The sequence below is a fragment of the Cuculus canorus genome, chromosome 9 (assembly GCF_017976375.1).
Source record: "Cuculus canorus isolate bCucCan1 chromosome 9, bCucCan1.pri, whole genome shotgun sequence".
NCBI classification, from domain to species: domain Eukaryota; kingdom Metazoa; phylum Chordata; class Aves; order Cuculiformes; family Cuculidae; genus Cuculus; species Cuculus canorus.
This window is the reverse complement of record NC_071409.1, coordinates 12003077-12026147: the sequence shown is the minus strand read 5'-3', so window position 1 is coordinate 12026147 and position 23071 is coordinate 12003077. Positions and strand designations below refer to the sequence as shown.

Genomic DNA, 23071 nt, shown 5'->3' with positions numbered 1-23071 from the left:
AAAAAAGGCAGGAAATTTAAGATATCCTTTAAGAGAAGGGGTTCCATTTGTTTTACAGACTTCAGTGTTTAAATAAGAAGTGTGAAGTGTAGGAAAAGATGCCATCTGAAAGACCAGGTACCTTGGTACTTAATGTGAAACGCAATGGAATCTGATGAACCCCTCCTTTATCCAGTCTGTAACACACGACTGCCGTTAACCCCAGTCACAGCATCTTATCAAATAACAAAGCAAATGCAATACTGAACACAGAGATACAGCCTGCAGCTTTACATCTGTGGGACAGACCTCATTCTATTCCAGAACTAGAATGAAGAGACCAGAAAGAGTGCAACACTCGTTTTCCAGCTGAAGTCAGTCACGTGGCAGAGGACACAGCGTGACTAACAGAACCTCTAATTCACACACAAATAGGATCGCCTCCGCCCACTCTCATAACCACAAGTGAGAATCCTTGCCAACTCTGGTTATTTTCCTCAGTGTTCTATTTCCCTGCTTAAAATGATATAACTGAGAGAAAAAAGGGACAATAATTGGCTATTACACCCTTGTGCTAGACAGTTTCCAACAATTAAGGAGCCATCAGATAGCTGGGACATCTGCATCCAAATCTATGTTCTGTTACTTTTCTTAACTCTTCTCTGCCTGGCTTCCTCTCCGGCTCAAATGGCTAAACCAGCACCGTCACACCTTGCAGATATATGTGAGCATGAACACTTAAAGACTGAAGCATTCAGACATCATATTTATGTAGCTATATAACTTAAAAATGACAGAAGAGTGTCTAAAACAGAGGCTGGGCTGCCACCATGCTCAAAGACTGTTTTGCACCAAGAACTCTGAAAAAGCCATTCTTTTGTGGTAAAGATGAGAACTGGCCCAAGGGCTGGGCAAGGCTTTATGAGAATCAAGTGTCTTGCTAAAACCTCAGATTCAGGAATCTGCACATGGCCCCCACAAAATTCTTCCTCCTCCTGTGACAGATGAAACAGAAGGTAGCCACCTCTAATTTATCTGAAATACAAGTATTTGAGGATACATTTCCCACAGCATAAGAGCCAAAACAAGAGTTCTTAACAGCCGCTCATTTCATTATTTATGTTTTTAATTATAAAGACAGCATTGCATCATTCCATGCAACTTATTTTAAACATGCTCGGCTTCAGATTTTCCGAATTTAACTCCTTCAGTCACTAAGATACCAGCACCAAGATGAACGTTACACAATGCTCCTTTCCAGATCAAGCAAAAAGATGACCAGACACTCAAAAATAATGAAATGGGAACATTAAAGCCCAGCTGGCAGCATAAACTACTACCAGCTCCACAGTTTTTGCCTCCTTTCCCCATGCCTTCTTCAGCAGAGGTACAGGACACACATCCTATACTATCAAAACACTACAGTTGAACAATTACAACCTAAAATATAAGGATGAAAGAATAAAAGAATAAAAGGCACAGCTAAGGACAATCCTGTGCATCTGAATCTTTCAAGTGCTGCTATTACACCAAACAGAGGAGTTTAGCTGTAAAGTCACTTCCCCCTTTGATGGCAGTGTCAGCTCAAGCAGCCTGTCTCTCTTGGCTCCATTAGTTGCTCGCCACACAGAAGCACACACGTAAGCATCCATCTCCCTGATGTGTGTTTGCACAAGTAATTAAAACGCACAGTAACTTTATTGGGGACTAGTGTAGCAGAAAAATAACTCCAATCAAATGTCTAAGCAGTTATTTTCTACAGTCCCCAATCTGCTTCACTGCACAGACACAGAAGCAGGATGAAGGGCACAGATGACAACAGCGCTGGGGCAGGAATAACCAGCTCAGAACAATGTAATTTCTTAAAGACATTCAATGTCACATCTGCTTGAGATGAATGCAAATAAACATTCGCTGCCATCTATTTGCTTTCATAGGTCGGCTTTGTTTTGTGGATCAGGTTGAGAGTGGCAATAGAGGGTTTTGCCTCAGTGCAGTTGTTGCAAGTCCTCAGACAGAGGCACATAAAAAACAGTGTTCTAGAAGTATTTCCAGACACATTTAAATTGCACTGAAAACAAGTCAAGACACTGCCAAGTCTTCTCCCTGCACCACAGACATATCTTCAGCTGAATATTGTATATTCTTGATCTAGTTTACATCATCATTTTCAATATCTCCTGTGTGCAGTTGACTGTGGTCCATCCAACATTTTCATGAGTCCCTCACTGAAAACCCAGAAGTTGTAGTTGTGTTTTCTTAGACTTAAATAACAAAACTGGGCAAGAAGGATTCTATGTATGAAGTCAGTTCAGCACTACTTACTAACAGACTTCTGTTTTAAAGCCTAAGTAGCTAACATCAATTTTATTTTCGGCATATTACATAATTTATACAGTACATAATGTCTACAAGTAGAATAAAACAACAAGTAATATACTTCTAAAAACCTAATCTAGTTTCTCTTGTTAAATATATTTATAACATGGATCATACACAAATATTTTTAAAACAAAATAATCCAGTGTCCTGAGTACCATAGAGCACCTCCAAACGCACTACGTGGCTACGGTTAAGCAGGTAAATCCTAAAGGTAGTATTAAGTTCAGTGAACAGATAACTTTCAATTCCTATTTTCATTCAAAGCACTTGGTGCATTTTTATGCTTTGCCTTTATCGCACTACAGTTCCCTTTTTGTTGAATAAAGCTATGATCCACCTGATATGAACACGTATACCGACTTTTCATCCATTACAGCACATAAGGGTTTTTTTTAAGCAATTTCTTACCTGTGCACCAAGATCTTTCATATAGGGCTCAATTTCACCAAAAAGATCATAGCCTTGATGGAAAAAAGCCAGATGGGCATACATAAAGGATAACATCTAGAAGGTAAAAAAGGATAAATTTATCAGATAAATTTACATGATGTCACTTAACTAATCCACATCAATAAATTTAAAATACAATTCTAGGGTCAATTTCTCGTTCTCTCGTGTCCTAGCAATTTTACATCAATATCCCATAAAGCTTCCCATGTTCTAAATAAACATGCAAGGCAAACAACCAAGCCAAAAATCTCAGAAATTAGTTAATGGCATTAATCCCACTAACAAAACAAACCTATTCAAGGGTAGAAAATTACTTTAATTCATGTCACCTGAAACTTCTGTTATCTCCAGTTTAATTAGGACATGTAAATCAGAGAGGGGCTACAGAATATATTTACTAATAATCCAAAACCATAACCTTTACGAACACAGCTGAGAAGCCTGTCTGTTCTTAAATAAGAAAACAAGCAGGGAAGATGCAGAGTAGAATGGCAAGCAGCTCTAAAGCTGTTTTTGCTATTTAAAGAAATTAAGAAAATTATGGGAGTGCAACTTCAGACTTTTGAAAGAAAGACAACATTTGATTTGGTAGCCTCTATCTCAGAAAAATTTTTATGAGATAAGGTGAAGCAGAAAATGCAATACAATCACAAAAAAAACCTTAGCATGCACATATAGCTGTATATTAATTTAGTAGACACCACACTACAGCATACCATATATTTACTTCACAATATGCCATTTTCTACAAAAATGGTATCTCTTTATGTAACAGCTGAATCCAAGTACTGATCTAAGTACTAAGAAGTACTGATTGTTTATAAATTAATATAGCAAATCTAAACAGCAGAATTCTTGGCAAAGTTTGATTTTAACTATGAAACACATACCAAAGGGTCAACAGCAGTGAAATGCTTAATGTTCAAATCTGAATCAAAAGGATTGCCAAAACCAGCTAACCCTCTATTCCCAGTGACAGCAAGGGTAAAACTGTCACCAGTGTGCCATATGTTCTGATAATGTTTCAATGGGCAAAAGGACTAAATTTCTAATATAGTACTTTGCAGTCACATTTTTACTTTTAGAGGTATTTAAGTATTTGCTATACAGAAAATAAAGCATATCTTACCGATTTTAAGATTTCTGCTCTCCGTTTAGACTGAAGAACGTTGATCTAGGGAAAAACAACAACAAACAAGCAACTAATTTTATTTTACTTACAAATTTCCCCCACAGAATTATAAACTTCAAATTACTTCCAATTAATCATATCAAAGCTTAAGACACCAGAAGAACATAACTCACTATCAGACTTCACAACACACTTCTTTTAAAAAAAGACACGTTAGTTTTGTGATGATATTAAAGTGATGCAATCAGAAAAAGCTTTATATATTGCTAGAAGTAATACAATACACGCTTTAAGCAAGGAAAACTGGTACCCATTTTCAAAAGATTGAATTCAACATGTTTCAAATACCCTTCCTGAGAGTATGAGCTAACCCAGCCCACCAGGTTCTTAAAGGAGCTGCACTCTGCACCACTGCTGTCTCCTGTTAGAGGAGAGGAAAGGACAGTAGTATGTTTGGTTTCCCCTCAGGCTGACATTGTCTGAAATATCCCTAAGCTGGGATTTAGCCCCAGCCTCTGAAACAAGTAAGATCATAATAGCTTCAATAAGTAATTTTTCATACATACTCGCACTTTTGAGCTATCTGAAGTCACTGACCAACAGTGTGCCCTAGAACTTGAATAATTCCACATTATAAAGAAAAACTAACGATTCCTCACATTCACCTAGTTCCCCTATCCTCTTTGTCCCCTAATCTTTAAGATCTGTCATCGTGAACTACAGATTTTACTTTCAAAGCCCCATTTAAAAGAAACATGCGTGATTTTGTAATTTAACACCTCTATGTCAGTTTGAAATACCAGTAAAAGAAATAAACCTACTGAAGTCATAATCAAAACCAGATTGTACTTCTATACTTAAATAGTCAGTGTTTTGGAAAATCTTCTGCAGCGAAAATAATTAAGATTTGTTTGCATAGAACAAAACCTTAACTTGCAAGGCAAAAAAAATAACAGGAAAGCAAAGGTTTTGATATACAGTTTAAAGCCAATAGCGCTACAAAGAGACCACAGCTGTGAAGCCACTTTTCCAGAAGAAAAGGGTCACCCAAGTAGAAAGAATTCCTAAATCTGAATCCATTTTTGCTCACATTAATTAAAAGATGCTGAAATTTTTCCCTGTTACTTTAAACGCATCTTTATCACAGGACGAATTCCAGGAGGCAAGCGATCTACAGTTTGATGCACACATAAGGAACTGGCCTATAAGGCACACGTAAGGACTGCCAGCTTCCCCGCACTGATACTATTTGATGTTAGGACAAATAATCAAGTGGTATATAATTCACGTGACTTTTTAAACATCAAAATGAATTTTGTCCTTAGTCTTCCAAACACAGGAACTCAGTGCTTCACCACTGACCACCACACTGGTGCACACGTCCAGGCTGATCAGACTGATTCCACTTCAAATATAGTACATGTAGTTTAAAGAAGAGTTTAAATAAGTTTAAATAAGTGGACTGTGGCAAATTGAGATGATAACAACTAATATAAAATCAACATAATTTTAAAGGGTACTCTCTGTTTGATCACAGGAGAATTCCAGACCTATTTAGGAGCTCCCAACCCCTTGTATCATCTGAATTGCAATAATCCTGTTTTGTGGGGGTTGTGGGTAACTATGAAACAGATGAATGGGAAGTACTGACAGAAAATGTACTATTATTTCACAGGATTCAGATTAGTATGACAAAGAACACCTCTCAATGCTCTCTACAGGAGGTCTTTGCTATAATGCAAAACAGCAGTTATATTCCTGATTTCCCCTGTGGCACAACGCCAAACTCTGAGGCTTCTGGACAAGGAAGGTTTGTTAAATAAAACTCAAAGCAAGCAGCTGAAACTGTAGTAGTGGTCAACATCCTACAGCAGAATTATTCACGTAATTTGTACTTCCTACACTAGGTTACAGTTTTTACTTCAAATCTATAAGGAACTACAGCACAGACAACTCACAGAACACATTTAGGTAAGTATCAGGCAAATACTGTTTTTTCAAAATTAATGTTCAAGTTGAAAATTAAACTGTGCCATTACAGCACTGAATACCAAAGCATTAAGCAATAAGAACACATCAAGCAAATACATTTTGCTCAGGTTTCATTAAGAAAAATTATTTGCAAAGTTATTCCTTTTTCCCTGAACCTTCACAGCTTCCAAGAATCTGACACTAAGGACAGATCTCTAACTATTTGTAACAGATAGGTTTGAAAAACAACTTTTATTGCTGCACTTACCTGAAGAACATAGTCCAGAGCTATATGTCGAAAACATTTCCGTGTTGCAGTCAAAATATTGGTTGCTTCCTCTACTTCATGTTGCTTATTTCTTTGAACTTGAGCATTTTTTACTAGAGCGTTCTCTTTCTCTTCACTAACTTTTTCAAACTGTTTCTTTGCATCTTTAAATTTCCTAATATCTCTAAATAAAAAGTAAAGATATATAACATACTAATTCCAAAACATGAAAAAGTGTTTAAAGATACATGAGACAGACCATGTTTGTGATTGTTACAGCTAGTTTCTTTGTTTTCATATTCTTCAATGAATGCTTGGATCAACTCAAAATCATACACGTATGATAGAAGCTTCTGTCTTTCTCTTCTGAGGGAAAGACAAAATGAAATTTGAATACATCTCATGCTCCCTGGAGAAAAGGCCTGGTAAGCACTTTTTTCACTAAGCTAAGACAACGACTACACGTAATTAAGATCAGCAATTCATACTCTCAACATTTCTGCAGCTGGATCTAAAGACTCATTGATTTGGGGTGATTTTTGACAAGTTGAAATACACACTTCTCAATTTATGACTGGTGTTTTTCAGGAAATATGTTCCACCAACTCACTGAAATAAGATTCTCTTTTACCTATAATTTTCTCATTACATGTGCAAATCAACTTACTCTTTAACAAAAGTCTGAAGCTGTGCTTTAATTGATCTTTGGGTTTGGTCAAACAGGATCTGAAAGAAAAGCATTATTACATAGGTCAATAACTTAGAGGTATTCAAAACTTTTCATTTCAGACATACACATGGTTATTATGCAGTTAAATGAGAACTACTATTAAACTGATATGTCTTAATATAAAAATACAAATACCTTCAAATTACTTTAAAAACAAATTTAAAAAAAAGGAATAAAATAAGGAAAAATAACACAAACCAAAGACCTTTTGCTGGTCTTTAAGAATTCTTAAAGACTGTAGTTATAGGCAGAGAGCTCTTGGCATCTTATTCTCTCATCCTGACAATGTAAGACATGCCTGGCTTTCATAGAACATGTTTATTATGATTATTAAACAGTCAAAAATATTGCCTTAAAAACAGCCTTGAAGAAACAACTTTGAATGTTAATTAACTTTTTTTTTTCCTACAGACTTTCACAATTAAAGCAACAACTGAAAGAGACATGAAACTGTAGAATGAAAATGCCTTTAACTTCTGGCAAAAAGCCCCACATTAATTAATGCTGAAAATGTAACATACATGAGTAATTAGCACCATCTCCTTTACATAATACGTTTGTAAAAACACACCCACTGTTGAACTGCTAAGATGAACGGCTACTGCTTCTTCCAAGATTAAGTGTTCCAAGCCATGCTTCTCAGATTTCTTATCATTTGGGGAGGCTGGGGGCAGAATATAACCTTCCCATTTAAATGGTAATGTTTGAGAAATGTGTTAAGTTTCTAGGGCCAAAGCACATCTGAACGTTAGACAACTCACATTTTCTCTTATGACCCCAGAAATTCAAACTAAGGAATGAAAATGTGCATTCTCTCAGCTTCACATCTGCCCTCTTGAGTTTTCAGACAGAATGGAACAGGTTGATGCTATGGGATAAATCCTTTTGCCACTTATCATTGTGAAGACCACAAACGATGCCTTAACCTCCAATTCCACTATACCTCCCATTCTGCATTATGGAAATAACCAAGGCACAGTTACAAAAAAAAAAAAAAAAAGATGGAAGAATATAAGTAAGGAGTTGCTGTCCCAGCTGAACAGAATCTCTTCCAAAAGCTAAAGAACTTTAAGTGTTAAATGACTTTATTGTAAAAGCAAGTCAAGAACTCAAAGTTTCAGGTAAAATAATGTTTTCTTTAAATGTTCTCAATCTTAGTTTCCCTTTTCACAAAATTAGGAAATGCCATGCAATGCCAAGCACTGACAGCAAGCCCCTTACCAGCTTGTTTCTCTTTTCTAGAAGCAGCGAAGGGAGGAAAACATGACTGAGTTTAGGTCACCCATTAACAGTGGTACTATATTCTCCAGCTGGTCTCCATTTTTGGAGGTTTTCAATACCTAAAACCAGGGATTAGCCCCTAAGCAGCCTGCACCAACCTCAGAGGTGACCCTGATTTAGGCAAGCAGCTGAACTAGATATCTCGAGCCCCCTTCCAACCTGAATAAACCTACATCTAACACTAACACATGGAAGATCTTGTTTGTATTCTCACTTTGGAAAACCAGAAAAACAGACAACTAGAATAAAGAACTTCTTGATAAGCTGGAAGTCATGCTGGGACTACTCCCACCACTGACATTTAAGCTTGCCAGTACCTGAGGAGTGCACCAATCAAGATCAATACAGAAAGAGTATAACCAGATGGGAACTCAACTGATTAGTGGACTCCCAGAAATATGAGCCTTGCAATTCTGCTTACAGTAACAAAGAGGAAAAAAAGTGGTAGGCAGAAAAATATATACACATTTTCCCCCTAAATGAACAGGAAAAAAGTGCCTAGACCATAATCAGACTACACTTAATGGCCTTTCCAACACACTACCTTTTAAACACTTCAAGACTAAGAAAGCTGCTATTTGCCATAAGCTGTGAAGGCTACTGTTCCACTGTCGAATCAGCGAAAATGCTGCATTAGTCTGGCTCCTAGCCTTTTTTGTAGCAAAGCCTCATCTAAGAAAACTGGGTCATCCAGATCTCTTGCCTCTTCTCTTTCTGCCTCTATCTTCTTCTCACTCATGATGGGTCTTCTACCAACCTGGTTAACAACAGAACTGACACACCAAGCCAGCGAGTCCTGCTGAACTAAGCACATTCAGAAAAGCAACACCGGACTACAACACGTCTGGCAAAGTTCTACATCAGAACCCCATAACATGGCTCACTTTTGCTGTTCATGCCTTTTGGTAAAAGCCACTGTTCTACTCAGTATGCTTGAGCACAGTAAGGAAGTGGAAGGGGGAAAACAAGTAGGACAGAACTTGGAGAGGTCCTACTTAGATCTGCAAAGAAATCTTCTTTTAATATGGCTTTTTGCTTTGTGTCTTCAAACTGTCCTAAAGGAAGAGTTGTGCTGTGCCAAATTCTACTGAGGCACTGTAAGCCACAATCATGCAGAATAACAGCAATGAGAACACAGGACCTAAGTCAGATATGTCAAAAAGAGCATACCATATAGCAAAGACACGGTTAAGAGCGTAACTAGCACCAAGAAGTGAGATGAAAACTGTAAAACAGGACAGCCAACCGGATTCATCTGCTCAATCTAATCTGCATAAACCACTGACATCAAAGTAACACTTTCTCCCACTACTGCTGCTTTGAACCTTTGCACCAGCTTCTCTACCACCAAAGTATCACTATCCACTTACTCCCCTCTTTACAGTTTTCATTATACTACGAGCAGGTACACACACTTTATATAAAGGAAAGGAAATCCAAGCCAACACTATTAACCTGCTTCTCTTCTCTTCTAAAAGCAAGCATTTTCAAAAATTGCCTAAAAAAGACAGGTTTAGGAAGCTACATTAGTGTCAAACTGAATTTCGGCTAAAGCTGTTTGAACTGCAGTCTCTGTATTTTACTACATTTTAAGCTCCTAGTGGTATAAAAAAATTAATTTTAAGTGACCTGCATATTTTCAGCAGTTTGGAGACACTTCAGCTACTTTCCAGCAATTTGCTGGAAAACGAAAGAGAAGTAACAAGGGCCAAGGGAAGAGGAAGAAAACTGAAGAATGAACACATTCCTTTGGCTTTCACGATACAAGACTAAATTATTTAGAAGGCAAAAAAAGAAAAAATATCAGTTTTCAATCTAAGCAAAACTAAGTTGTCTGATGAAGTCTGACATGCTAAAAAATCACTACTAGGCTTAAACCCTAGCACTTTCTCTACAATCCTCTATATCTGTCATACTTCTAAAAAGAAAACTACATACTGATCAGAGTTGCCTCATTTTGCGCATTATAGAAGACAGGAAAAAAAGTAGAAGTTACAGAAGAGTTACTCATTATTTCATTCCAGCAAAGAAACATGCTCACAGTTTGTTACTGCTGCCCATCAGTTCCATTAAGAAAGATGAAACAATGCAGTATTTAGTCTGCCTGACAGCACTGGGTTCTAGCAATGTTTACTAATACAAACTTAAAAAAAAGGCAAGATAAAAATCTGCAGAAGAGGGGATATTCATAAATACCTCAAAAGAAATTTAAATAAGATAGTGTTTAATACCACTTAAACCATGATTTTACGAATACTATCAACAAGAAAAGCTTTATCACTATTCTGTTATCAAATCCAACTGGTAGCAAGTGATCAGTGCCACCTACATTCCAGGGAGAACCACTTACATTGTGATAATTGATCATTTCCTGTAAGGTATCAGAGAACTTTGTCAAGCTGGTCTGCAAAAAGAAAACCAAAGTTAAACTCTTTAAGTTAAACTCTTCGAAATACACAGCAGAAAAGCAATGTTTCAGAGGACTAGAGCTTTTCAGTAAAGAACTTGGGAACTGATTTTCCTTCGTATGATTATTAATCTAAACCATTATTCTAGAAGGAGAACATGGAGGTAGTAACAAGCAAATCTATTAAAGCTACAACCAACAAAAATGCTACTGCTACCACTTATAAAGGGCCAAACTGAAGCAAAGCAGGAAAAATTCAAATTAAGTTGACTAAGTTCACGTAATTTAGTATGTTAATTTATGACATTTAATATTACACTACTTAATATTTACTCGAACTCCAAAAACCTGTTTAACACGTTGTAATCATCAGTACACACACATTTACTGCAGGAACTACTGCCTCACAGCTGATATGCTTAGCAACATCAACATCCATCTGTCGAATCAACATCTCAAACACTTAGAAAACAACGACCCTTAGTATATTTGGATGGCTGCTTACCTCTTGCACAACAAGCATTACAAATACCTACTTGGAACCAAATAACGTAAGTTTTCATAGTTTGCCACTACATTTCTAGCAAGTAAGTTTCCAGACAACAGTTCCAGCTGCAGGCAGACTGTACTGAAGTTCACATAATTACCCATTTTAAGTGTTGTGTGAAGACACTTACTGCAATTGATGCTCTATTACATTGCACACATTAAATATCAATGAGATACACAGAGATGTGCACATACTTACACCTGCTTATTACACAATTTCATACCTCCTTTGAAAGACAGGAAATACAAGATGTTCTAAATTAGCCTAATAAGACATCAGCCCGAGGTTACACCAATGTGGGCTCTGTACATTTCAAAAATTATATTTCTGTGTATTAGAGTGCCAGTTCTAGGACCCAAGAGATCAGCTCAGGGAATTTAGTTTCAGATAACTGTGTCTTAGGAGCTCCTGTCTAGAATCCCTTTATTTAGCAAAGCAAAGAGGGCAGCTGTTCACAGCTTCAACTTGACTTTTGCCACTACTACACCAAGATGACGATTCCTAATCTACTGCATATCTTCTGGAATACGGAAAACCCTTACCCTCACATGTCAAAGCTGAAACTAAGCAGCACAAACACACACAGTAAGCCAGTCAAAAACCTCACTTTCAAGACATCTCAAAGAAAAAGGAGCAAAAAGGCAAATAATAGTATAAACTTCAGCTACTTCTCTTGCCAACTGTTAAATTTAACTCTTAAATTATCCTTTTCTCCTTCCATTTTCACCTCACAAAGAACTTACCTCAACCAACACATCTTTACAGGAATATTGTGCAAGGTCTCGAATTCCATTCATGAACTGCTTGTTGGCTGTACAGAACGCTTTCCCAGTATCAATCATTGCAATACAAAGCTTCACCAGCTAAAAAGAGAAAAAAAATTGTCAATGTGGAAGTTTTCTGGTTTTCATACCACCATATAAAAATGAAACACTCTGAGCTTAGTTAAGAAACAAATATTTCATGAGTAAAATTCTGAATTTGCAGAGCCCCACATTCTATGAAATGCTTTCTACTGTATAGAGATAGCTATAAAAACACTACTCTAGCTCACCTGAAGTGTCATTGAGATGGTTACTACTCCTAAAAATTTTATTATTTATGTGTTCGATTGTTAATTGAGATTTTGCACATATTTCAAAAGAGGGATGTATGTGGGGAAAAAGTGGAGTAACTAAAACACAACTGGCTAGAACCCAAGCAAATCATAGGCATTTGTGTTTTCTGAGCCACAAAGTCCCAGAGGAAAGCCACACCAGCTGTTTCATCTTGAGACACTTGGAATGCAGGCACAGGAAAGCAAAAGGCCACCTGCACAAAGCATAGCTGAAGAGAGATGGTTACATCTCAGAAGGTGACGTCCATCAATGTTTTCACTCATGCAACAGACTAGCCTTTCTCTGAAGGGTTTCCATCCCTACTACTCACTGCTTAGGCCAACACCTGAGCTAGCATGGTAGTGCAGAGTCTGACAGGAAGGCCATCAATATCTCGAGAAAGATATTTTCACACTTTTTGAACCATGTATACACTGGGCCATTAAAGAAAGAATGATTAGCGTGATCACTAGGATGCTCTCCTGAGAGAAGGTGTATCACTACTGAGCTCCCTACCTTAAACCAAACTGATAAAAAAATCAAAACATTGAAACTTTGTCTCTGAAGGATTTTTCAAGAATGTTAGACACGTTTTCAGAAACAACAACACAGAAGTATTTGATCCTACATTGGGATAAGGAAACCATCCAAGTGACTTTTCCGCTTTATCCACCCAGTTGTTATGTTGACTCAGATCCACTTGGGGAAAAAACGGAATCTGAGCATCATCTCCCACATTCTGACGAATGGCCAAGTTGGTTGAACAACAGACAGAAAAATCACTACCAACATGACCCTTTTTTTCCCCCATTCACTTTTGCTTATGGTTCATGTTCTGAACACAGCATCCTTCCAGCAATGCAGATAATGCAGCCCAAAGTCACAATTATTTTATTGTGACAATAAAACTAAGTTTAGTATGAGTAACTGAATGCAAAAAGTTACCAGCCAAGTCTAGGCAAATCATTACCCCCAGGCCTTAATTACTTCAGCTCACACAAGAAGGCTGGCTTTCAACTTAAGCATTATACTGGATCAATTATACTTCACATTACAATTAAACTACTTAAAATAGTTACCTCATGTACTTGCTTTCTTGTCTTGGGGCAATGATTAATACTACACTCACAGCTGTGACATGACAGAATGATATATTTGGCATTGGCCTCCTGCAAAGGGGCTGGAGGCAAGGCCCTGAATAAACCCCCTGAAATTAACTTGAGAGTTCTTTTCCCAAAAACCAATTCCTTTTAGAATGGTGGAAAACACAAAATAAAGGATATGAGAAAATCTATCCTGGAAAATACTTTAATTGTTTAATCTACTACAACAGATTGATTACCTCTACAGTAAAAACGTCATATCCGTCAGTTTCAACAAAATTCACACCAACCAAAAACTTAAGATCTTAAATTTATTTTTAAAGTGCAAATAATTACGTTATTAACTATAAAAGCTAGAAATATTATCACAAGTAGAAACAAAAAGTCTTCAGACTTTACATTTGACACCGACTTTGTCTCTAAATTTCTGCAACCAACTCACAGCAGCAGGAACAAAAGTTTGTATACAAAAAGTAGCTGTGGAGGTGAACAAATGCCATCTGCCTACCGCATTAAAAATAGGCAAAAAATAATTTTAAACATTTAGCATGAAATGCAAAGGAAAGGAGACAGCATGAAAAGCTAAAGAAAGGAGACTTACTACAAATGTAAAACAGAAATAAGCCACCTCAAAATACTAGCAAAGAGAGAACAAAAGCTTCCAAACACTGCTGGTTAGAAATCAATAAATGGATTTTAAAACAATGAAAAGAAGCTACATATAAACTTTACATATATACACAAAGCACAACACAAAACAGGATGAATTTTATGATAGCTGTCCTCCACGCAAAAGTGAAGGATACCTCTACCTTGCTATGGCTATGCCATAGATTACCAAAGACAGAAAGCGTTGACTTTAAAACTCTAAAATTAAGAGTATCCAGATGTCTTCACAGTGTGCAGCTGTCATAAAACATAAGCTCCCCATGCAGGGATGGGCAATCTCTGGCTTTTACTCACATGAAAGCTCAACTAGTTTGCATGCAGCTCCCACTGTGGGGCTGAGTCACAAGTGCGCGGGGCCAGAGAGGCACTGGGGTATTGCACAATCCAAGCTCTCAGCTGGGGGAGAAAGCGAGTTCACACTGGCTGCTGCCGCTGCTGTTACTCAAGCTTGAGTGTCCATTGCCCAGATGTGCACTCAACCCAGCCCCATTCCCTCTGCAAAACTAAAACACTTGGTCCGCAGCCACTGCCACTTCCCAGCTACGAATATTAAAACAAAACCTAAACGTACCTTTTTAAATTTTTCAGAACAGACATTGCTGAATTTAAAGAGCTTACCTTGTCAAGTTTCAGTTCCAGTTCTGTCACATCTCCTTCTACTTCTTCTAAAGCTGCCCTGCATGGTTAAAAAAAAAATTTTTCTGTAAACCAATACACATATACTCTTGGACTGGGGAAAAAGGGGCAGGGACATGTTAATTTAACCCACTTACTCCCATCAGTTTCACTTAAATTTCAACTATAAAACAGCATAGATTTTAGCAAACCACAAGAACTGCAGAAAAAAGAACATCACTGACAACACATATAGCTTAGTATTAAGACTGAAATGAAATTTTATTAATCCTAATGTTTGTCACGTTAAAATGGGTTTCCTCTAGTCTTGTATAGCCAATAGTCTATATGTTTGAAGGTAACAACAAAGGAAAGAAACTAAAAGTTCAAGTGAAATTTGAACTAGTCTAGACTAGTTGCAAATTTCCTTGCCAGTAAAAGTTACTTTCATGAAGCATTTCTAAAGCCTAACTTTTTTTTTTGTTTGAGAACTGAAGTTTTCTTTGGTACCTTCTTCCTTGCTTACTGTTACCTGAGAAAAACAGAAGACTGAGAAAGGATGACACTTCGTTCAGAAAGTTCATGAACATTTCTGTTTCCTCAGCCTTGGGAGGCTGAATGTACCTATTCCTGCCAACAAATGCTACACTACAAAAAAATAGTCAGCGAGGCTGGGATTTAACATTACACAGAGGCTGGTAAGGAACAGCTGTATTCCCATCCCTTGCTCCCATCACAGGGTGCCTCATTCTTTCAATCATTCCAGCATAGCTGTTCACGGAGCCACACTGTTCACCAGTGGTAATCCGCCTTGGAAAATAAAAGTAACAGGACAATCTCTGTAATACTTTTTGGAAAATTGGATCAGATACATTCACATTTCACTTCTACAAAAAAACTCTTCCTGGAAAAAGTGAGCTGGGCAAGGAAGTACAATTTGGAGCAGTAATTTCTTAAGCCAGCTTTAGCACTGAGGAACGAGTACACAGAACCGCAGCGTTGCTGTCTCTCGCTAATTCTGTTCTAGTTCACATGAGTTCAAGCCAAGAACAAAACAAAAAAAAAAAAAAGACTGGATCAGGCCCCAAACTCGGGAAGAGCAGTTTTTACAAGAATAGTTCTGAAAACCACTGCCAATTGCCTGCAGTTCTCAAACACTGAGCATGACATTCCCAGCTTCTTGAAGATTTCACTAACACAGAGTTGCATTCCAGTTTTCGTATTATAAAGGCATTCCCACAGTTACATCCTAGGTTTTATATCTAAGCACATTCCTGAGCAGTTACATGTTGGCTTCTGCCTCTTCTCTAGCTTCAGACCAGGAAGGATTTCAGGCAATATCAATTTCTCTTCTACTTTCTGAATTTTCTTTCATAACTGATTAACTTTCATTTAAGTCTCCAGAGTTAAATCTTGTTTCAGGAGCATTACAGATTAAAAAGAAAAAACAAACACACAAAAAACCCAAAACAAAAAAAAAAACCTGAAAAAGCAACAAAACAAAGGAAGGAAAACTATCTCAATATTTAGACTGCAATTTTGTAACTGTTTGTTTATCATCACAGTGCAACCAATTCATATTTGTTTCTTTGGCATTAACATAAAAGCATGATTAAGAACCTTGTTTACAGAACCCCGGCAAGATCTGGTAAGAATATTTTGGTTTAGTGTCTTTAACTAGCAAAGAGTTCTAGCTCCACAGGACTTAATGAGCTAAAAAGTCTAAGATTTAAGATGAAGAGGAAAGATAAAGGCAGTTAAAGCAGGCAGAATGCAAGCAACACATCTGCTCAGTAATTACAGCTCTATTCCAAGGGAAAAATTGAGACAGAATAAGCTCAACTGAACAAGAAATAACAACATCAAAAGACTGAAAAGATGAGGGACAGGTCAAGAAAGAAGTATAAAGCAAAGCAGAAAGAAGTAGCATGGGAGAACGGAGTCATACAGCCCCTGTACCACCTGATTCATTGCAGATCAGCTTGGAACAACTATAGGCTCCTGAAGCACCAGGTTGGTTGTCCAGGCTGTTTCCTGTCACTGCCATATGATTGGAGGGAAGGCACATCTGAACCCTACAGCTGGATATGGACTGAACAGCTGTTTGTTCTAGCCAAACTCCATTTCAGTTCCTAGTTTCTTTGCATAGAACTGTCTACTTCCACTGTTTCCATCATATAAAAACTAGTAGAAAAGTTATTCTCATTCAAACGTATACAGTGTTAGACCAACACTGGATTACAAGCGTAAACACAACGGAGAAGATGCCCTCAGGCTCAGAATACAGACACATATATCTAATAATGTATTAACACCATCTAGCTACAAATTTGTTTTCATACCACACTAGGGAATACATTAAGAACAGCTGATCTGAATTACGTTAATGCTATCCTTGTTTTTCTTCCTTTAATACTTTTTGAAAGCCATGGGATACAAAGGTGCATTTCTCTAAAACATCTGTCAGGAATTACTCCAAGTTCATGGAAAATTGTCATAATTCCAAGCAAATGTCATGTCCACAGCCAAGATCCCATCTCCAGCTATAAACACAGGAATTGGTCATAAAACAGCTGAGGACCAACTGCCAGACCTAACATGTACCAAAAATGTTGCTCCTTAGTGAAGTAGGAGCTGGGAGCATGGTTTGCATCAGAGTAATCATAGCCAGAAGGCTTTCACATTAGGAATAAGGATCAAATCTGCCTCAGTATATGAATCAAAGTCAAACAGCTGTGGCTTCCCGAGATGTTCAAACACTGCATGGCAATGCACAAAACCAGAACAGCTGCTTAAGGGTGGAGCACAACTTTTTTAAATGAGTGGTCTCCCTTACTCTTCATGCTCTGTAATGAGGACTCTCAGGAATGTGTTTCTCCTCTCTGCTGTTCCTCTTTTCCTCAACTTCCCCTCCTAAAACACAGTTCATTTTGCTAGATGCAGCTTCCTGCGCAGCCACAGCTGCAGTACAGGAGGAATATAAGAGATGATGGAAAAAAACACCTGACTTAACAGCATTTTTAAAAGAGGATAATGTCACTGGTTCACATCCCAGCATACAACGAAGGAATGTGGAAAACTCTGGTGTCTGTCACAGCACTCCCCTCAAGTGACCAGTGAAAGACTTGCTTCCAGGTTACGGTACTATGGATCTCCAAGAATCCCAGGAACCAAACAAAGATGACAGCTAAATTCTCCTCTAAAAAGAGAATCAGCCACTCTTAGGCCATGAGCTAAGGAAATAACTTAGTCTGGACTACACTATCACCACGCTTCAAACCATAACGCCAAGCAGACTGTGGCCACAGACAAATTTGTCTGCTGAGCCTCTTTACTCTTACAGTGCAAAAGGGGGCAGTGGTCAACACTGTTAAAGTCAGTATTCTTCAAATGATATCTAACTGCCATCGAAGCCACATCCTGCCTTTAGTCTTTCACTCACTCATCGCGTTCTAGCTTGTATTTTTAGATTGTGCTCCTGAAAGTGAGGAGGCTGGAATGAGTAGTCATCATAAATTAGATGCTGACGAACAACCAACTGGAGAAGTCAGAGGTGCTACAGATAATTAATAATTAATTACTGGTAATTCTAGAATTAACACATTTCACTATAAAAAAACCTCAAAATAATAAAATCCCATTAATGAAGTAATTTCCCATAGGTTTTTCTTGGTTTCTAATTTTAACTGAGGGAAGTTTAAAGCTTAAATCCTAGATTCACCTCTGCAACATACTTTCAGAAGAATGGTAACAAGTGCACAAAAATGAACTGCTGTTCAGATTGGAAATTCTGAATACATTCATGTATTTGGACTTGAAATGGTAATAACAGATACTCATCATCACAATTTCAATAATATTAAAGTCTTGCCTTCAAATCTTGGAAAGACACAGCTCTCTTACTTGCACATATTCTATGCAGAAGGGCCCCTTACCGCACAACTTTGACTTCACTGCTGACGTCCTTTCAGCAAACATACACCACAGTTCAATCGCATAAGGTTGAAGTGCAAGATTAGCCATAAATTATCAATAGGTAAATCAAAGTATTTGAGTATACCTATTCAAGTATGACTGTGTTGACGTTTTCCTTCATTTACTGCAGTATAATTTCATGAGACCAGCTGTGTATAAGAAGAGTAAATAAAGCAGCATTACCATGTTCCACTGCCAAGGGAGAACAATTCAGCCTCAGAGGGACAGAGAATATTGAACATGAACCAAGAAGCAAATGGTACTGTGTTCAACTCCCCTTTGTCCTCTTCAACAGCATTTCATTTTAAATTTTAAGGACATTAGGAAAATTGGAAAGTACTTACAAAGATATGTACAGGTCACTAATTGCAAGGGCCAAAGCTCGATAAAGCTGGTTTGTAACTGGTGAAAGCAAAAGCGATCCATCATTCCAACTCTCACATTAAACACAAACTCAACACAGGCACCAGCAGAGAGAAGCTGCAAACTATCTGTGCATCCCACAGTGCTATCACAGTTCTAGATGTGTGTGATAAACAAATTGTATCAAAATTACCAAACACTGATGCTATGGCTCTATGTGATATCCGACCTTGGTTTCAACCTGTCGCCTAGATTCAGATGAAAAGGCCAGCAAGACTGTGACTGCAATCCTTCTGATCCCAATTACCAGACTGAAACAAAATCAGCAATAGAGTTGTTAATGGCCTGCTCCCCACAGTGCTTGCATTCAGCTTCCTCAGGGACAGAGGGAAACAGGAATAAATCAGTCACTAATTTTCTTATAATTGTATGAGTCCTCAAAGCAAGAGAGCTTCAAAACACCTTAAAGATAACTTGAAAAAGAAGTACTAGTGAACGTGAAGAACTGGAAATAGGAAGAGATAGAAGCGCAAGATAAGAATATGCACCTGATGATTCACAGCAATGTCTCCTCCTCTATGCCAGAGCCTATCAGGTGCCAGACAGCAAGAAGGCCAGCAGACACTAATCAGTGGGTGGACTACAAGCCATAACTATGATGTAAAGGCAAATTAAAATGCAAGTATACCACACAAGATACTATACTTGCTCACCTCATTTGGTCTGCTCACTCTCTCTCTCCCCCCCCACACAGCAGTTACAGCTTGGTATCACGCTTCAGATGCTAAGCAGCTACTTACAGATTAGTTCAGAAAGAGTCACAGACTGCTGAGGGTAAAATCAGGCCAGGGACACACACGGCACCGTGTTTAATGCCACTGTACAGAAAGATACAATGCTGATAGCAAAGTCCTCCAAACAGAAATCTGTTGCGAATGTCACAGAAAAGACAAAATAGGAATACTCTACCGAACAAGTAAACAGTCAGTTCTAATAGAGACAAGTTTCAAGCCTCTGTATGCCGTACGCCCTCACCAAGGCTGAACACAAGGTTCAAGTCATTTCACCTACAAGAGGCCATAACATAACACAGCTATGGCAAAAACACGAAAAATGGAATAATTACATGATCATGCTGCACCCAAACCAAGTTGTAACCTCTTCATAACCAACACTTCTGATCGTCTCCATTTTGATTGAGAATGGAGGATGGAAGCAACACAACCTTCTGAACAACCTGCTCCTATGCTCAACCCTCAGTGCATGTCATTTGCATTGCAGCATCTTTCAAACACCGTTTTTTTCTACTGTGCATTTAAAAACAAACACCCACATCTAAACCTATTACATGAATCTACAACCTCCTACTGGGTAACTGAAGACAGCAATTAGATCCTCCATGAGCCTTCTTAGCCTGAAGAAGGCCATAGCCCTCATCTTCTACTTGAACTCCACGTACTCTGATTTCAGTTGCCCTTAGCTGCATGTCTTTCATTTTGGCAATAGCTTTCTTGTACTGGCAGAGCCCCCAAATTGTCGTAACACTCCAGATAGCCTCGCGGCTGCTATCTACAGGGTAATCATCTCTTTCCTCAACTTGCCAGCTACGCCTTTTTGCTAATGGAGCCTAACACGGCCAGTTTTTCTCACTGCACAGGCACACTGCTGACCAACGGTCCATTTGCTGTTCCCCAGGACACAGTGATCCCTGTTTGCCAGCACAGCTGCACAGAGTTGTTTCTTTTCAGAGGAATTCTTCACATTCGTTGCTCAAACTTCAGGAGAGTCTACCAGCGTTTTTCTCCACCTTGCTGAGATCCTTCTGAATGGCAGATCAACCCTCCAGTGTAACAACAGCTCCATCTAATCATGGTGTACTTCGTTTCATTTCTTTCACCTATAGTTAGATAGTAAAACGTATCTAGAGGCATCTTAACCAACATTCTGACAAATACCTTTGGTACATGTATAATGGCATTAGATAATCACAGATTAAATAAGAAACATGACATATTGAGGGAAGACAAGTCATACACTGAACAATAAGGCCTTGGATAATGGCACAGATACATACAAGAAGAGCTTTATAACTTATGAGATGTGTCATAATGATGAATGTGGTCTGAAGAAAATGCTGTTACAGCCTGTCCTAGAGCCCACTGAAGTCCTGGTTTGGCACCATGATGATTTTTCCCTGCTGGCACAGAGCCCCTCCACGTTGAGGAACAGATGATGAATGCTCTCTGACACGCCAAGATGAACTTCCTCTGTCATGCCAGTACGCCTTACATTATTAAGTCTTCAGCTGCTGCCATGTAACATTTTATTCATACCTTGGAAAAGCTTCACAATCTGGACGGTACTACTTGGAATCAGAAGAGTGACATTCTCTTCACCCTCAACCCAAAATCTTACAGATTTTCTATGAGCTTAGTGGACTGAAATATGGAAATTGCCCACATTTCCAGGTCAGCAGTAAGTCTTTTAAAACCATTTTGCTGATCCCAGTTAAGGTCACAAATACCAACACTGCTCTACATTTTTCTTCTTCACCCACTCAGTCCTTCCTTCAGTCATCTTAAACCTAGAGCATATTAGGAACAGCATATTATGTAAACCAAATGATGCTGTAATAACACCATATGTTCTTTACATTAAAGTTCACCAGAAGCATCCAGCCAAATGCAGAGCATGACTACTTTCACTAAGTAGTTTGGAGTACTGAGTTTCCTAAGTAGTCAAAAATAAAACAAAAAAAATAAAAACCACAAAAAACACATACAAGCTGTACCTTTCTATCTCAAAAATAAGCAACGTTCAGTCTCCCATTACCGCCCACTGAGGAGGAACAAGAGAAGCAAGGCAGTCACTGGAGAGCTGGAGTCTAGGAGGGCAGCAGAGTGGGACAGGTCTCCCAGCACCAACTCACACCAGTCACTAATGTCGTGCAAAGCAGTCAAGGGAGCCCCGAACCCAGCTCAGATCACTGTGGCAGCAAGGAAAGGAAGAGACCCAGTGCATCCCTGGGCAGAGACCACAGAGCAGAAACACAAATCCCATTTCCCAGCTCAAATTCCATTCCTTTCTTGTCGGACAGAGGGATAACATTCATAGTCAGAAGTCAGATTCCAAATACAACATGCCTTTCTTTTGTATATCAGGAGTGAATTTGATTCAAATTTCCATCCACAAACTATCATTCTAAACAACAGTACAGAGAAATCTGTTACCTGATCTGCAGCATTGCATAAATTACACATTTTTAAAAATAATTACAAAATCACTAATAACTCAAGACTAATAAATAAAGGATATTTAAAATGCACAGAATCTTTGGTATGTTTGATATCCAGGTGTTCCTACTTAAATTAACATCTGGTGCCCAGTAAGATGAAAATCTGGAAATTCTCTGGAACAAAGAGCCTGTTTAAAATTTTGTCAGACAGACTACATTTCACTACATACAGTTTCTCCCATTTCTTTGTGTAATATGCAGCTTAAAATATAAAAATACACGTTGAAAGTTTAGAAACATCTAAAATCCTACCATGCAAACTGATCACTATTTCTACTTTATGTTTATTTATACAACATTGTCAGCAGAGGCAGGCATTCCTTTAAGAACTGTTACTGAAGGCATATCAAATTTATGAGAAGGAAAGATAATTTGTGCATTTGCGCTGACTACTGTTAAGACTCTCTCATGCAAAACCACAATACAACTATTTAAATCCTCATTATTATAGACATATGAGCTCTAAAAATTTCTCAAGAGCACCATGCCTGCACACTGTAGAGCATCAGCATTTCAAACAGAAAACAGACTACCAAACAGAAAGCCTGATTCACAGATTCATGACACTCCAGCAAGTTTGCCAACCACCTGACAGGCATTTTCTCTGTTCAGTACCTCATCTCATTCATAAAACACTTAAAGGAACTACTTTGCAGCAAATTATTTTCTTAGTCTGCCCTTGTGTCCTGTCAGCTTGAAAATGTATGTAGGATATTGTGGCATAATTTCTCCTGTACACAGGCATAAGTTCTTCACAGCGCATCAAAACAAAACAACTGATTTACCATAGGTCTGAGGCCTGGC

General features: G+C 38.2%; 1 protein-coding gene across 1 annotated transcript in view; it reads right to left on the bottom strand.

Annotated features, from left to right (window-relative positions):
* Positions 1-23071, bottom strand: part of ACAP2 (ArfGAP with coiled-coil, ankyrin repeat and PH domains 2) — a 57836-nt gene that overhangs the window by 28185 nt on the left and 6580 nt on the right. Inside the window, 7 exon segments of the mRNA XM_054073918.1 lie at positions 2770-2865; positions 3941-3985; positions 6183-6366; positions 6850-6908; positions 10544-10597; positions 11894-12013; positions 14638-14695. Of these exon segments, the coding sequence (XP_053929893.1) occupies positions 2770-2865; positions 3941-3985; positions 6183-6366; positions 6850-6908; positions 10544-10597; positions 11894-12013; positions 14638-14695 (616 nt within the window).